The sequence below is a fragment of the Pezoporus flaviventris genome, unplaced genomic scaffold, assembly GCF_033815535.1.
Source record: "Pezoporus flaviventris isolate CSIRO_AGI_PZ_B2104156 unplaced genomic scaffold, CSIRO_AGI_Pfla_v1 ptg000910l, whole genome shotgun sequence".
Classification (NCBI taxonomy): domain Eukaryota; kingdom Metazoa; phylum Chordata; class Aves; order Psittaciformes; family Psittacidae; genus Pezoporus; species Pezoporus flaviventris.
Genome location: NW_026893455.1, coordinates 1 through 16,531, shown reverse-complemented (window position 1 = coordinate 16,531; position 16,531 = coordinate 1). Strand labels below are relative to the sequence as shown.

General features: G+C 61.7%; 1 protein-coding gene across 1 annotated transcript; it reads left to right on the top strand.

The window, feature by feature from the left end:
* Positions 1-90: 90 nt before the first annotated feature.
* Positions 91-15,705, top strand: LOC133264640 (ephrin type-B receptor 4-like; the record flags this gene model as incomplete). The annotated part of the gene is made up of 16 exons (XM_061444472.1): positions 91-244; positions 1,107-1,177; positions 1,525-3,352; positions 4,073-4,228; positions 5,179-5,517; positions 7,396-7,526; positions 8,596-8,761; positions 10,072-10,171; positions 10,316-10,365; positions 10,836-10,949; positions 11,550-11,797; positions 12,520-12,738; positions 13,150-13,299; positions 14,020-14,201; positions 14,302-14,424; positions 15,460-15,705. Coding segments are annotated over exons 1-16 (4,175 nt in total), but the record flags the coding sequence as incomplete, so codon positions are not given.
* Between the last annotated feature and the right edge of the window lie 826 nt (positions 15,706-16,531).

Here is a 16,531-nt window from a genome sequence, read left to right as displayed (position 1 = left end):
CCCCGTTCCCGGCCCCTCCCTGCTGGGGGGGGGGGGAGGGGGGGCCCGGGCCGGACCCAGGGACCGGGACCCGCGGGCACGAACGGACCCAAACCCGCCCGGATTCACCCCAAAATCCGCCCCCTCCCCCATCCACGGGCACCGGGGCCCCCCCCGAGGGGGGGGAGGGGGCACTGGGACCCCCCCTCCGCCATGGGGCTGTGGCTGCTGTGGCTGTGGGTGCAGATGGGGTGCGCTGAGGAGGGTGAGCAATGGGGTCCTATGGGGCTGGGACGGGGATCCTGGGGGATGGGGGGCTGGGACGGGGATCCTGTGGGATGTGGGGCCGGGACGGGGATCCTGTGGGATGTGGGGCTGGAACGGGGATCCTGTGGGATGTGGGGCCGGGACGGGGATCCTGTGGGATGTGGGGCTGGAACAGGGATCCTATGGGATGTGGGGCTGGAGACAGGGATCCTATGGGATGTGGGGCTGGAGACAGGGATCCTGTGGGATGTAGGGATGGGACGGGGATCCTGTGGGATGTGGGGCTGGGACAGGGATCCTATGGGATGTGGGGCTGGAACAGGGATCCTATGGGATGTGGGGCTGGAACAGGGATCCTGTGGGATGTGGGGCCGGGACGGGGATCCTGTGGGATGTGGGGCTGGAACAGGGATCCTATGGGATGTAGGGATGGGACGGGGATCCTGTGGGTTGTGGGGCCGGGACGGGGATCCTATGGGATGTGGGGCTGGAACAGGGATCCTATGGGATGTGGGGCTGGAGACAGGGATCCTATGGGATGTAGGGATGGGACGGGGATTCTATGGGATGTGGGGACAGGATGGGGATCCTATGGGATGTGGGGCTGGAACAGGGATCCTGTGGGATGTGGAGCTGGGACGGGGATCCTATGGGATGTGGGGCTGGAGACGGGGATCCTATGGGATGTGGGGCTGGAATGTGGGGCTGGAGACAGGGATCCTATGGAATGTGGGGCTGGGACGGGAATCCTATGGGATGTGGGGCTGGAGATGGGGATCCTGTGGGATGTGGGGCCGGGATGGGGATCCTATGGAATGTGGGGCTGGACCCCCCTAACCCTCCTGTCCCATCCCCCCCAGAGACGCTGCTGAACACGAGGCTGGAGACAACGGATCTGAAATGGACGGTGTATCCACAGGGAGAGGGGCAGGTGGGGATGGGAAACGGGATATTATGGGATGTGGGGTATGGGATATGGGGTATGGGGTATGTGATATGGGGTATGGAGTATAGGATATGGGGTATGGGATTATGGGATAAGGGTTATTGTGGGATACGGGATATTATGGGCTATGGGGATATGGGATGTGGGGTATGGGATATGGGGTATGGGATATAGGATATGAGATTATGCAGTATGGGATATAGGGTATGGGATGTGGGGTATGGCATATAGGGTATGGGGTATGGGATATTATGGGATAAGGGATATTATGGGATATGGGGATGGCCGGGGACGCTTCTCCCATCGCTCCCCCCTGTCCCCATTGCCGGCAGTGGGAGGAGGTTTCGGCGCTGGACCCCGAGCGCGGCTCCTCCGTGCGCACGTTCGAGGTGTGCTCGGCGCTGGCCCCCCCCGGCCCCCCCCAGAACAGTTGGCTCCGGTCGCGGTGGGTGCCGCGCCGCGGGGCCACCCACGTCTACCTGGAGCTGCACTACAGCGTCCTGGCCTGCGACAGCCTCCCCCGGCACCGGCACCGGCGCCGCCGCGCCACCGGCAACGGAGCCGGGCACCGGAGTGCGCCTGGGAACGGCCCTGGGGACCGGGATGCTCCTGGTGACAGCCTTAGCAACCTGCCTGGCAACCGGGATGCTCTTGGCAACAGCCCTGGCAACCACCGCGCCCTTGGCAACCATGGTGCTCTTCACACTGGTCTTGGTACCCATGGTGCCCGTGGCAACACGGCTGGGTACCGCAATCGCCATGACAACCATGACACCCATAGCAACTACGCTGGATACCGTGATGCTCGTAGCAACGAAGATGCCCATGGCAACGCCATTGATGACCACGGTCTCCATGCCAACCACGATGCCCATAGCAACGCCCCTGGATACCACGATGCTGTTAACAATGATGATGCCCATAGCAACTACCCTGGATACTATGATGCTCTTAGCAATGGTCCTAGCAACGATGATGCCCATAGCAACACCATTGACAACCACGGCCTCCATGCCAACCACGATGCTCTTAGCAACAATGATGCCCATAGCAACACTTCTGGGTACCACGATCCCCTTAGCAACGCCATTGACAACCACGGTCTCCATCACAGCCACAATGCCCATAGCAACGCTTCTGGGTACCACGATCACCATGACAACCGCAATGCCCATAGCAACGCCACTGACATCCACGGTCTCCATGCCAACCCTGACGCCCATAGCAACGCTTCTGGGTACCACGATCACCATGACAACCGCGATGCCCATAGCAACGCCATTGACATCCACGGTCTCCATGCCAATCCTGACGCCCATAGCAACGCTTCTGGGTACCATGATCACCATGACAACCGCGATGCCCATAGCAACGCCATTGACATCCACGGTCTCCTCGCCAACCACGATGCCCATAGCAACGCTTCTGGGTACCACGATCACCATGACAACCGCGATGCCCATAGCAACGCCATTGACATCCACGGTCTCCTCGCCAACCACGACGCCCATAGCAACGCTTCTGGGTCCCACGATCACCATGACAACCGCGATGCCCATAGCAACGCCATTGACATCCACGGTCTCCTCGCCAACCACGACGCCCATAGCAACACTTCTGGGTCCCAGCACCGCCGCGGCCGCGCCGCCTCCTTCCCACCGCGGCCCTGCAAGGAGACCTTCACCGTGTTCTACCATGAGGCCGACGCCGACACGGCCACGGCGCTGTCGCCGCCGTGGATGGAGAACCCCTACGTGAAGGTGGGCACGGTGGCGGCCGAGCACCTGACCCGGACCGGACCGCGGCGCGGCGGTGGCGGTGGGGGGGGTCTGAACCGGCGCACGCTGCGCCTGGGCCCCCTGAGCCGCGCCGGCTTCTACGTGGCCTTCCAGGACGTGGGCGCGTGCCTGGCGCTGCTCTCGGTGCGCCTCTTCCTGCAGCGCTGCCCGGCCGTGACCGCGTTGCGCGCCCGCTTCCCCCCCACGCTGCCCCGCGAGCTCGTGGCGCCCGTGCAGGGCCGCTGCGTGCCGGGGGCCGTGCCGGCGGGCGCCGGGGGGCCCCTCATGTACTGCCGGGAGGACGGGAGGTGGGCAGAGCCCCCGGCACAGGGCTGCGAGTGCGGGGCTGGCAGCGAGGACGATGGAGGGGCCGGGTGCAGGCGTGAGTATGGGGGGGTATGGGGGCTGTGGGTGCTATGGGGTAGTGTATGGGTGCTATAGGTGCTATGGGTGCTATGGGGCAGTGTGTGGGTGCTGTGGGTGCTATTGGGTACGTATGGGTGCTATAGGTGCTATGGGTGCTATGGGGCAGTGTGTGTGTGCTATGGGTGCTATCGGGCATGTATAGGTGCTATAGGTGCTATGGGTGCTATGGGGCAGTGTGTGGGTGCTATGGGTGCTATTGGGCACTGTATGGGTGCTATAGGGCCTACGGTGCTGTGGGGCATTGTATGGGTGCTATGGGGGCTATGGTGCTATGGGACACTGTATGGGTGCTATGGGTGCTATGGATGCTACGGGGCAATGTATGGGTGCTATGGGGCACTGTATGAGTGCTATGGGGGCTATGGGTGCTATGTGGTGCTATGGGTACTATGGGTGATATGGGGGCTATGGGGCAGTGTATGGGTGCTATGGGCAGTACGGGGCAGTGTATGGGTGCTATGAGTTCTATGGGGGAGTGTATGGGTGCTATGGGCACTATGGGGCAGTGTGTAGGTGCTATGGGTGCTATGAGGTAGTGTATGAGCGCTATGGAGCACTGTATGTTCACTATGGGGTGCTACGGGTGCTATGGGCGCTATGGGGCGCTATGGGTCACTGTGTCCCAGCTGTATCCCCACATTACCCCTCTCTCTCTCCCACCCCCCCTCCCCCCAAGCCTGCCCCCCTGGGAGCTTCAAGGCGGAGGTGGGGGGGGGGCGGTGTGAGCCCTGCCCCCCCGAGAGCCAGGCTCTGGTCCCCGGCGCCGTTGCCTGTGCCTGCAGCCCCGGGCACTTCCGGGCCCCCGGCGAGGGCCCCGAGCTCCGCTGCTCCGGTAGGCACCAGGGGGGGCTATGGGGGGGGCTATGGGGGAATATGGGGGTCTATGGGGTATTGGGGGCCTGGGTCTATGGAGGGGGGAACTGGGGGGCTGAGGATATGGGGGGAGGTGGAACTGGGGGTCCAGACTCCATCATCCAAGCTCATAGGGATGCTCTATCCTATATGCATAGCGATGCTCTACCCCATATCCATAGGGATGCTGTATCCCTTGGTCTATATGGATGCTCTATCCTGTATCCACTGGGATGTTCTATCCCATATCCATCATTAGGTTGCTCTATCCCCATGCTCCATTGGGATGCTCCATCCCATATCCATAGGGATCTCTATGTCTCTGCTCCATAGGGATGCTCTATCCCTGCTCTATCTATATCCATAGGGATGCTCTATCCGATATCCATCATAGGGATGCTGTATCCCTGCTGTACCCCATATCCATAAGGATGCTCTATGTCCATGCTCCACAGGGATGCTCCATCCCATACCCATAGGGATGCTCCATAGGGATGCTCTATAACCATAGGGATGCTCCATCCCATACCCATAGGGATGCTCCCTAGGGATGCTCTGTATCTATCGGGGTGCTCCATCCCATACCCATAGGGATGCTCCCTAGGGACGCTCCATCCCATACCCATAGGGATGCTCTGTACCCATAGGGATGCTCTGTACCCATCGGGATGCTCTGTACCCATAGGGATGCTCTGTACCCATCGGGATGCTCTGTACCCATCGGGATGCTCTGTACCCATAGGGATGCTCTGTACCCATCGGGATGCTCTGTACCCATCGGGATGCTCTGTACCCATAGGGATGCTCTGTACCCATCGGGATGCTCTGTACCCATAGGGATGCTCTGTACCCATAGGGATGCTCTGTACCCATCGGGACGCTCCATCCGATCTCCCCCCCTCTCTCTCTCTCTCTGCCCCCCCCCCGCAGCTCCCCCCTCGGCCCCCCGTGGTCTCCAGGCCCTGCTCAACGGCTCCGCGGCGCGGCTGCTGTGGGCGCGCCCCCGGGTCGGGGCGGAGCGCGGGGACCTCTCGTTCTCGGTCTCGTGCCGGCAGTGCCCGGCGCGGGGGGGGGCGGGGCCGTGCGCGCCCTGCTCCGGCCTCAGCTTCAGCCCCGGCGCCGCCGCCGTGCGCGCGCCCGCGGTCACCGTCAGCGGCCTCCGCGCGCGCCTCCGCTACAGCTTCCGGGTCACCGCCACCAGCGGCGTCAGCGCGCTCAGCCCCGGCCCCGCCGCCAGCGCCGACGTCAACGTCACGTGCTGCGGGGAGGGTGAGCGCGGGACAGGGGCGGACGCGGGCGGACGGACCCGGACGGACCCGAACGGATCCGAACGGACCCGAACGGACACGGACGGACACGGACGGACCTGAACGGACCCGAAGGGATCCGAATGGATCCGAACGGACACGGACGGACCTGAACGGACCCGAAGGGATCCGAATGGATCCGAACGGACACGGACGGACCTGAACGGACCCGAAGGGATCCGAACGGACACGGACGGACCTGAACGGACCCGAAGGGATCCGAATGGATCCGAACGGACGCGGACGGACACGGACGGACCTGAACGGACCCGAATGGACCCGAACGGACCCGAACGGATCCGAACGGACCCGAACGGACACGGACGGAACTGAACGGACCCGAAGGGATCCGAATGGATCCGAACGGACGCGGACGGACACGGACGGACCTGAACGGACCCGAATGGACCCGAACGGACCCGAACGGATCCGAACGGACACGGACGGAACTGAACGGACCCGAAGGGATCCGAATGGATCCGAACGGACGCGGACGGACACGGACGGACCTGAACGGACCCGAATGGATCCGAACGGAAACGGACGGACCCGAACGGACACGGACGGACATGGACGGACCTGAACGGATCCGAATGGACACGAACGGACCTGAACGGACCCGGACGGACCCGAACGGATCCGAATGGATCCAAACGGACCCGAACGGACCTGAATGGACCCGGTCGGACCTGAACGGATCCCAATGGACACGAACGGACCTGAACGGACACGGACGGACCCGAACGGACCTGAATGGACCCGGACGGACCTGAACGGATCTGAACGGACCCGGACGGACCTGAACGGACCCGGACGGACCTGAACGGATCTGAATGGATCCGAATGGACGCGGACGGACCTGAACGGACACGGACGGATCCAAACTGACCCGAACAGACCCAAACGGACCCGAACGGATCCGAATGGATCCGAACGGACCCGGAGGGACCCGAACAGACACGGACGGACCCGGACTGACCTGGACTGACCCGAATGGACCCGAACAGACCCAAACGGACCCGGACTGCTCTGAATGGGCCGGAACTCATCCAGACTGACCCGACGTGACCCAAAATGGACCCAAAAATGACCCGAACTGACCCAAAGTGCCCCAAGCCCCCCAAAAGGACCCAAAGTGGCCCCAAAACGACCCCCCCTTCCCAAAACGATCCAAAGTGACTGAACTGATCCAAAGTAACCCCAAAGTGCCCCAAAATCACTTAAAATGGCCCAAAGTCACCCCAACTCCCCGAAAGGCACCCCCAAACTGCCCAAAATCACTCAAAATGACCCCAAGTCACCCCAAACTGCTCAAAAACACTCAAAATGACCCAAAATCACCCCAAACAGTCCAAAATGACCCAAAGTAACCCCAAACAGGGCAAAATGACCCAAAGTAACCCCAAAGTGACCTCGAGTAACCCCAGAGAGCCCGAAATGACCTCTAGTAACCCCAAAGTGACCTCAAGTAACCCCAAAGAGCCCGAAATGACCTCTAGTAACCCCAAAGTGACCTCAAGTAACCCCAAAGAGCCCGAAATGACCTCGAGTAACCCCAAAGTGACCGCTAGTAACCCCAACGTGACCTCTAGTGACCCCAAAGAGGCCCTGAAAATGACCTGAAGTAACCCCGGGTTGCTCAAAAATCCGGCGAAATGACCCCAAGTAACCCAATGACCCCAAGTGACCCCAATGACCTGAAGTAACCCCAGCATGACCCCTAGGTGACCCCAATGACCGATAGTAACCCCAACGTGACCCCTAGGTGACCCCAATGACCGATAGTAACCCCGAAATGACCTGAAGTAACCCCAATTTCCCCCCCCCCTCCCCCCCCCAGTGCCATTGCCTGTGGTGGATGTGGTGCGGGTCGGGGCCTCCCCCACCGGGGTGACGCTGTCATGGCCAACACCACCCCCACCCCCCCCCGGGGGGCACGTTCTGGACTATGAGGTCAAATACTATGAGAAGGTGAGGGGGGACAAAGGGGGTAATGGGGGAGATGGGGGTGATAGGGTTGATGGGGGCAGTTGGGGCGTCGGGAGCAATGGGGACAATGGGAGCAATAGGGGCAATGGGGGGAATGGGGGCAATGGGAGCAATGGGAGCAATGAGGGGAATGGGGGCAATGGAGGCAATGGGGGCAATGGGAGCAATGAGGGGAATGGGGGCAATGGAGGCAATGGGAGCAATGAGGGGAATGGGGGCAATGGAGGCAATGGGAGCAATGGGGTTAATGGGGGCAATGGTGGCATTGGGAGCAGTGGGGGCATTGCGAGCAATGGGGTCAATGGGGTACTGGGGTCAGTGTGGTTCAATGGGGCAAAAGGGCTATGAGGTCACTGGGTCTATGTGGTTCAATGGGGCACTGGGGTTAATGGGGGCAATGGGGCCACTGGGGTCCATGTGGTTCAATGGGGCAATGGGGTTAATGGGGGCACTGGGATCCATGTGGTTCAAAGGTGCAATGGGGTTAATGGGGGCAATGGGGGCACAGGGGTCCATGTGCTTCAATGGGGTTAATGGGGGCACTGGGGTCCATTTGGTTCAATGGGGCAATGGGGTTAATGGGGTCAAGGGGGCAGTGGGGTCCATGTGCTTCAATGGGGTTAATGGGGGCACTGGGGTCCATGGGGTTCAATGGGGCAATGGGGTCAATGGGGGCACTGGGGTCCTTGGGGTTCAATGGGGCAATGGGGGCACTGGGATCCATGTGGTTCAAAGGGGCAATGGGGTTAATGGGGGCAATGGGGGCACAGGGGTCCATGTGCTTCAATGGGGCAATGGGGTTAATGGGGGCAATGGGGGCCCTGGGGTCCATGTGGTTCAATGGGGTTAATGGGGGCACTGGGGTCCATTTGGTTCAATGGGGCAATGGGGTTAATGGGGTCAATGGGGGCAGTGGGGTCCATGTGCTTCAATGGGGCAATGGGGTTAATGGGGGCACTGGGGTCCATGGGGTTCAATGGGGCAATGGGGTCAATGGGGGCACTGGGGTCCATGGGGTTCAATGGGGCCTATCATTCTCTGACATCCGCAGGTGGGGGGGGGCGAGGGCCCCCCCATGTTCCTGAAGGTGCCGTCGGCGCGGGCGGAGCTGGGGGGGCTGCGCCGGGGGGGGCTCTATGGGGTGCGGGTCCGAGCCCGCTCTGAGGCCGGGTACGGGGACTTCGGGCCTGAGACGGCCGTGAGCACCCAGGGCACTGGTGAGGACCCCCCGGAACCCCCCCGGGATCCCCCCATTGACACCTCCTTGTACCCCTGGACCCCCCCATTGACACCTCCTTGTACCCCTGGGACCCCCCCATTGACACCTCCTTGTACCCCCTGGGACCCCCCCATTGACATCTCCTTGTACCCCCTGGGACCCCCCCATTGACACCTCCTTGTACCCCGGGACCCCCCCATTGACATCTCCTTGTACCCCCTGGGACCCCCCCATTGACATCTCCTTGTACCCCTGGGACCCCCCCATTGACACCTCCTTGTACCCCCTGGGACCCCCCCATTGACATCTCCTTGTACCCCCTGGGACCCCCCCATTGACATCTCCTTGTACCCCTGGGACCCCCCCATTGACATCTCCTTGTACCCCTGGGACCCCCCCATTGACACCTCCTTGTACCCCCTGGGACCCCCCCATTGACATCTCCTTGTACCCCTGGGACCCCCCCATTGACACCTCCTTGTACCCCCTGGGACCCCCCCATTGACATCTCCTTGTACCCCTGGGACCCCCCCATTGACACCTCCTTGTACCCCTGGAACCCCCCCATTGACACCTCCTTGTGCCCCCTGGGACCCCCCCATTGACACCTCCTTGTACCCCTGGGACCCCCCCATTGACACCTCCTTGTACCCCTGGAACCCCCCCATTGACACCTCCTTGTACCCCTGGGACCCCCCATTGACACCTCCTTGTACCCCCTGGGACCCCCCCATTGACACCTCCTTGTACCCCTGGGCCCCCCCCATTGACACCTCCTTGGAACGCTCTGGAACCCCCCTGTGACCCCAGGACCCCCTTGAGCCCCTTGGGACCCCTCCGCACCCACTGGGACCCCCATAACCCCTCTGAGATGCCCATAAACCCCATGCCCCCCCCCCGACTCCCCCACACCCCCTTTGGGACCCCCCCATGACCCCTCTGGAGCCCTCAAGACCTTCCCATGACCTCTTTGGGACACCCCCACTACTTATAGGGACCCCCATAAACTCCATTGAACCCCCCCCAAACCTCCCACCCCCTTTGGGCCCTTGTGGGACCCTCCTGGAGCCTTCATGACCCCCCCATGACCCCATTGGGCCCCTGAGGGACCCCCATAACCCCCCCAGTGCCCCCATAACCACACCTGGGACCCCTCCATCACCCCCCCTGGGACTCCCCTAACCCCCCCCAAGACCCCTTTGGGACCCCTCCAATACCCACTGGGACCACCACAATCCCCCTTGAACCCTCCCCTTTGGGCCCCTGCGGTCCCCCAGTGACCCCCCCCCCCCATGCTCCCCCACCCAGAGGGGGCCCGCTCGGAGCAGGGGGGGATCGTGGCCGGAGCCGCGGCGCTGGGGGGGCTCCTGGTGCTGGCGCTGCTGGCGGGGACCCTGCTCTGCCTCAGGTGAGGGGGGCACAGGGGCTGTGGGGGGCAGTGGGGGTAATGGGGGCTATGGGAGGGTAATGGAGGCTATGGGGGGCAATGGGCCTATGGGTCTGATTGGGGGGTTCACTGGGTCACACGTATCCTTTGTGACCCCCTCTTCAGGCGCCGCAGCCTCCGGCACAAGGAGGAAATGGAAGAACCCACGGGGCATGGTGAGGGTCACCCATTGACACCCATAGACATCCATGGACACCCATGGACACCCGTTGACATACATTGGCATACATTGACATCCACGGACACCCATTGACATACATTGACATCCACGGACACCCATTGACATACATTGACATCCATGGACACTCATTGACATACATTGACATCCATGGACACCCATGGACACCCATTGACATACATTGACATCCATGGACACCCATGGACACCCATTGACACCCATGGACACCCATTGACATCCATTGACACCCATTGACTCTCATGGACACCCACTGACATCTGTTGATGTCTATTGACTGCCACTGACAGTTATTGACACCCATGGACACCCACTGACAACCACTGACGGGTGTTGACAGTTACTGAAACCCATTGCCCCCCATTGACACTCCATTGACCCATGGGGTGTCTCTGGGTGCCACTGGGTGACGCTGGGTGCTGGTGGCAGAGGGGAAGCTCTACATTGACCCACTGACGTACGAGGACCCGGGGCTGGCGCTCAGGGACTTCGCGCAGGAGATCGATGTCACCTGCGTCAAGATTGAGGAGGTCATCGGTGCAGGTGACCCCCATTGTCCCCATGGGAACCCTATATGCCCTATGGGTATCCTATGGGGTGACCCCATCCCTGTTCCCATTGACGTACCCATCCCTCATCCCATTGCCGTCCCCATTGAGGTCCCAGTTGATGTCCCCATTGATGGTTCTCCCATGCAGTCCCTGTGGTGGTCACAGGGCGTCGCTGTCCCTACAAGGGGGGGCTCGGGGAGGTGTCCCCATGTGTCCCTATGTGCCCCATGTGCCCCCATGTGTCCCAATATGTCTCCATGTGTCCCTATGTGTCCCTATGTGCCCCCATGTGCCTCATGTGTCCCAATGTATCCATATGTATCCCTATATATCCCTACGTACCCCTATGTGCCCCATGTATCCCTATATATACCCATGTACCCCTATGTGCCCCATGTATCCCTACATATCCCTATGTATCCCTATGTGCCCCATGTACCCCTATGTGCCCCATGTGCCCCCATGTATCCCTATGTACCCCTATGTGCCCCATGTACCCCTATGTGCCCCATGTATCCCTATGCATCCCTATGGACCCTTACGTGCCCCATGTACCCCTACGTACCCCCATGTACCCCCCTGTGCCCCATAGGGGAGTTCGGGGAGGTGTGCCGGGGCCGCCTGGCGCTGCCGGGGCAGGCGGAGGTGCCGGTGGCGGTGAAGACGCTGAAGGGGGGCGCGGGGGAGCGGCAGCGCCGGGACTTCCTGGGCGAGGCGGCGCGGATGGGGCAGTTCCGGCACCCCAACGTGGTGCAGCTGCGGGGGGTGGTGACCGCCAGCACCCCCACCATGATCCTCACCGAGTACATGGAGAACGGCGCCCTCGACGCCTTCCTCAGGGTGAGAGGGAAGGGGAGCGGGCGGTATGGGGGGTATGGGGGGTATGGGGGGTATGGGGGGTATGGGGGGTATGGGGGTATGGAGGGTGAGAGGTGTATGGGGGGTATGGGGTGTGTGTGGTGTATGGGGAGTGGGATATGGAATGTATGGGGAATAGGATGTATGGGTTATAGGATATGGGGTGTGGGGTATGGGGATATGGGGTATGGGTTATGGGATGTATGGGGTATGGGATATGGGATGTGGGGTGGGGGATATGGGGTACGGGATATTATGAGATATGGGGCATGGGATAGTATGGGATATGGGATATGGGGTATGGGATATGGGGTATGGTGTATGGGATGTATGGGGGGCATGTGATATGGGGTATGGGATATGGGGTATGGGATGTATGGTGTATGGGATATGGGGTATAGCATATGGGGCATGGGATACGGGATGTATGGGGGGCATGTGATATGGGGTATGGGATATGGGATATGGGGTATAGCATATGGGGCATGGGATACGGGATGTATGGGGGGCATGTGATATGGGGTATGGGATATGGGGCATGGGATATGGGATGTATGGGGGGCATGGGATATGGGATGTATGGGGGGCATGTGATATGGGGTATGGGATATGGGGTATGGGATGTACGGGATATTATGGGATGTGGGCCACGGGGTACTGTGGTGTGCGGTGCGCTGATGCCGCGCTGTGTGTGCGGCGGGCAGGGCCGCGCGGGGGCGCTGGGCGCGCTGCAGCTGGTGTCGATGCTGCGGGGCATCGCGGCGGGGATGCGGTACCTGGCGCTGAGCGGGTTCGTGCACCGCGACCTGGCCGCCCGCAACATCCTGGTGGACGCGCAGCTCGTCTGCAAGGTCTCCGACTTCGGCCTCTCCCGTGCCCTCGACCCCGAGGGCTCGGCCGACCCCACCTACACCAGCTCCCTGGTGAGGCCCCGTGGGGGTATGGGTGTCAGTGGGTGTCAATGGACGTCCATGGGTGTCAATGGACGTCCATGGGAGTCAATGGATGTCAGTGGAGCTCAATGGGTGTCCATGGGTGTCAATGGGTATCAGTGGGTATCAGTGGATGTCAATGGGTGTCCATGGGTGCCAGTGGGTGTCAATGGGTGTCCATGGGTGTCAATGGATGTCAATGGGTGTCAGTGGGTGACTCCCACTGTGCCCTGTGGGTTGCTCCAGGAGGCTGCTGCACCTGAAGGGGGGGCACAAAGGACACACGTGACCCAGTGACCCCCCCCAATCAGCCCCCTAGCCCCCATAGCCCCCATTACCCCCATAACCCCCATTGCCCCCATAGCCCTCCATTACCCCCATTACCCCCCATTGCCTCCATAGGGTGGGAAGATCCCGATCCGATGGACGGCTCCGGAGGCCATCGCGTTCCGGAAGTTCACGTCCGCCAGCGACGCCTGGAGCTACGGCATCGTCATGTGGGAGGTGATGTCCTTCGGAGAGCGGCCCTACTGGGACATGTCCAACCAGGATGTGAGTCACTGCTCAGGGCCCCTATGGGCAATGGGGCTATGGGGCAATGGGGGGTTATGGGGCAATGGGGACCTATGGGGCAATGGGAGGCTATGGGGCAATGGGGGCCTATGGGGCAATGGGGGCTATGGGGCAATGGATGAGGCAATGGGGTCCCTATGGACAATGGGGGCCCTATGGGGCAATAGGGGGCCTATGGGGCAGCAGGATCCCTATGGCTCAATGGATCTCTATGGCTCGATGGATTCCCTGTGGGTCAATGGATCCTTATGGCTCAATGGGATCCGTATGGCTCAGTGGGTCCGTATGGCTCAGTGGGTCCGTATGGCTCAATGGGATCCCTATGGTCAATGGGATCCCTATGGTCAATGGATCCCTATGGCTCAATGGGATCCTCATGGTCAATGGATCCCTATGGCTCAATGGGATCCCCATGGTCAATGGATCCCTATGGTCAATGGGATCCCCATGGTCAATGGATCCCTATGGCTCAATGGGATCCTCATGGTCAATGGATCCCTATGGCTCAATGGGATCCCCATGGTCAATGGATCCCTATGGTCAATGGGATCCCCATGGTCAATGGATCCCTATGGCTCAATGGGATCCTCATGGTCAATGGATCCCTATGGCTCAATGGGATCCCCATGGTCAATGGATCCCTATGGTCAATGGGATCCCCATGGTCAATGGATCCCTATGGCTCAACGGCGGCTGCAGGTGATCCGCGCCATCGAGCACGGGTACCGGCTGCCGCGGCCGCCGCGGTGCCCGCCCGCCCTGCACCGCCTCATGCTCGACTGCTGGCGCCGGGACCCCCGCGCGCGCCCGCGCTTCCCCGCGCTCGTCAGCGCCCTCGACCGCCTCATCCGGCACCCGCCGGCGCTGCGCGGCCACCACAGGTACTGGGCACCGGGGGGGGGGGGGGGGGTGCAATGGGGAGCCAAGGGAGGGGTTATGGGGCTCTGTGGAGCTGAGCCCTCCCCATTGCCCCCTTCCCAGCCCGGATGCAGGCAGCCCCCCCATGGGTCCCCCCTTTGCTGCGGTTGGGGAATGGCTCCGGACGCTGCAGCTCAAGGAGGGCTCCGATGGCGCCGGTGTCACCGGCGTGGAGCTGCTGCCGCGGTGAGAGGGGGAGTGAGGGAGATGGGGGGAGATGGGGGGTATGGGGTATAGGGGGTATGGGGGATATGGGGGGCATGGCGGGTATGGGGGATATAGAGGCTATGGGGGATATGGGGGGTATGGGGGGTATGGGGGATATAGGGGCTATGGGGGATATGGGGGGTATGGGGGATATAGGGGGTATGGGGAATATGGGGGGTACGGGGGCTATGGGGATTAGGGGGGTATGGGGGATAAAAGCGTTATGGGGGATATAGGGGGTATGGGGGCTATGGGGGTTATGGGTGATATGGGGGAACCCTGGTTCCATGTGACCCCCATCTCCCCACAGGGACCTGCTGCAGATGGGGGTGCCCCTGCCCAGGGCCCAGAGCCTGCAGAGCCCCCCCAAGGCAGACCCCAACTTCTGACCCCGCCCTGCCCCATAGCCCCCCATAGACCCTCATAGGGGCTAAGGAGGGGATGATGTCATGGGCATGTGGGCGGGGCCTGTGCCGTGACGTCATCGGCGGTGACCTGATGGGGGCGGGGCCAGGTGGGGGGGCCGGGTCCCCCCAGAGCATCATCATCATCTCAATTTGGTTTTGATTTGCCCGTTTCCGAGTGTTTTATTTGGCCCAAAATCCACATTATGCAAATGAGGGGCGGGGCTAAGAGGAGGCCCCACTCCTTCAGCTCATGGGGGTCCCACTGTCCCCATAGGGTCCCCAAGGCCACCCTCAACTGAAGCATCCCCATAGACCTCATAGCTCCCATTGGCCCCATTGCCCCCATAGTCCCCAATGCCCCCATAGCCCCCATTGTCCCCATAGTCCCCGATGCCCCCATAGCCCCCATTGTCCCCATAGCTCCAGGTCTCCCCCTGCTCCCAAGCATCACTGTGGTCCCCAAGGCCCCCATCAACCCAAGCATCCCCATAGCCCCCACTGCCCCCATAGTCCCCATTGCCCCCAATGCCCCCATTGCCTCCAATGCCCCCATTGCCCCCAATGCCCCCATTACCCCCATAGTCCCCATTGCCCCCCATGCCCCCAGGGCTCCCGATGCCCCCCCGGTCCCAGGCGTCCCCGGCCAAGGCCCCGGCTGTGCCCTGCAGGGTCCAGGCCAGCAGCGCCAGGCGCAGGCGGAGGCGGCCGCTGCCCCCCCCCGGCCCCAGCTGCGCCCCCAGCGCCGGCAGCGTGTGCCCCCCCCGGCCCAGCAGCACGTGGCGGAACGGGGCCACCAGCGGGGACACGAAGGGGGACAGGAGGGAGGCCTCGGCCTGGGGACGGGGTCAGTGGGGTGAGAACTGGGTCAGTGGGGTGAGGATGGGGTCAATGGGGTGGGGTCAATGGGGATGGGGTCAGTGGGGTCAGTAGGGTGGGATCGGGGTCAATGGGGTGGGGATTGGGTCAGTGGGGTGCGAACGGGGTCAATGGGGTGGGGTCAATGGGGTGGGGATGGGGTCAATGGGGTGGGGTCAATGGGGATGGGGTCAGTGGGGACAGGGATGGTGTCAATGGGGTGAGGATGGAGTCAATGGGATAGGGATGGGGACATGGACATCGTCAGTGGGTACAGGGACATGGTCAGGGGGGTTGGGATAGGGACAATGGGGACAGGGACGATACGGATTGGGATGAAGTCAATTGGATGGGGCAGGGACGATGGGGACAGGGAAAATGGGGACAGGGACAATGGGGACAGGCACAATGGAGAAAAGGACGATAAAGATTGGGATGAAGTCAATGGGACGGGGACAGGGACAATGGGGACAGGGACGCAGTCAATGGGATGGGGACTGGGGCAATAGGGACAGAGATAATGGGGACCAGGATGCAGTCAATGGGATTGGGACAGGGACAGTGGGGACACAGGGATAATGGGGACTGGGATGCAGTCAATGGGATTGGGACAGGGACAATGGGGACACAGGGATAATGGGGACTGGGATGCAGTCAATGGGATTGGGACAGGGACAGTGGGGACACAGGGATAATGGGGACTGGGATGCAGTCAATGGGATTGGGACAGGGGGGACACAGGGATAATGGGGACTGGGATGCAGTCAATGGGATTGGGACAGGGGGGACACAGGGATAATGGGGGACCGGGATGCAGTCAATGA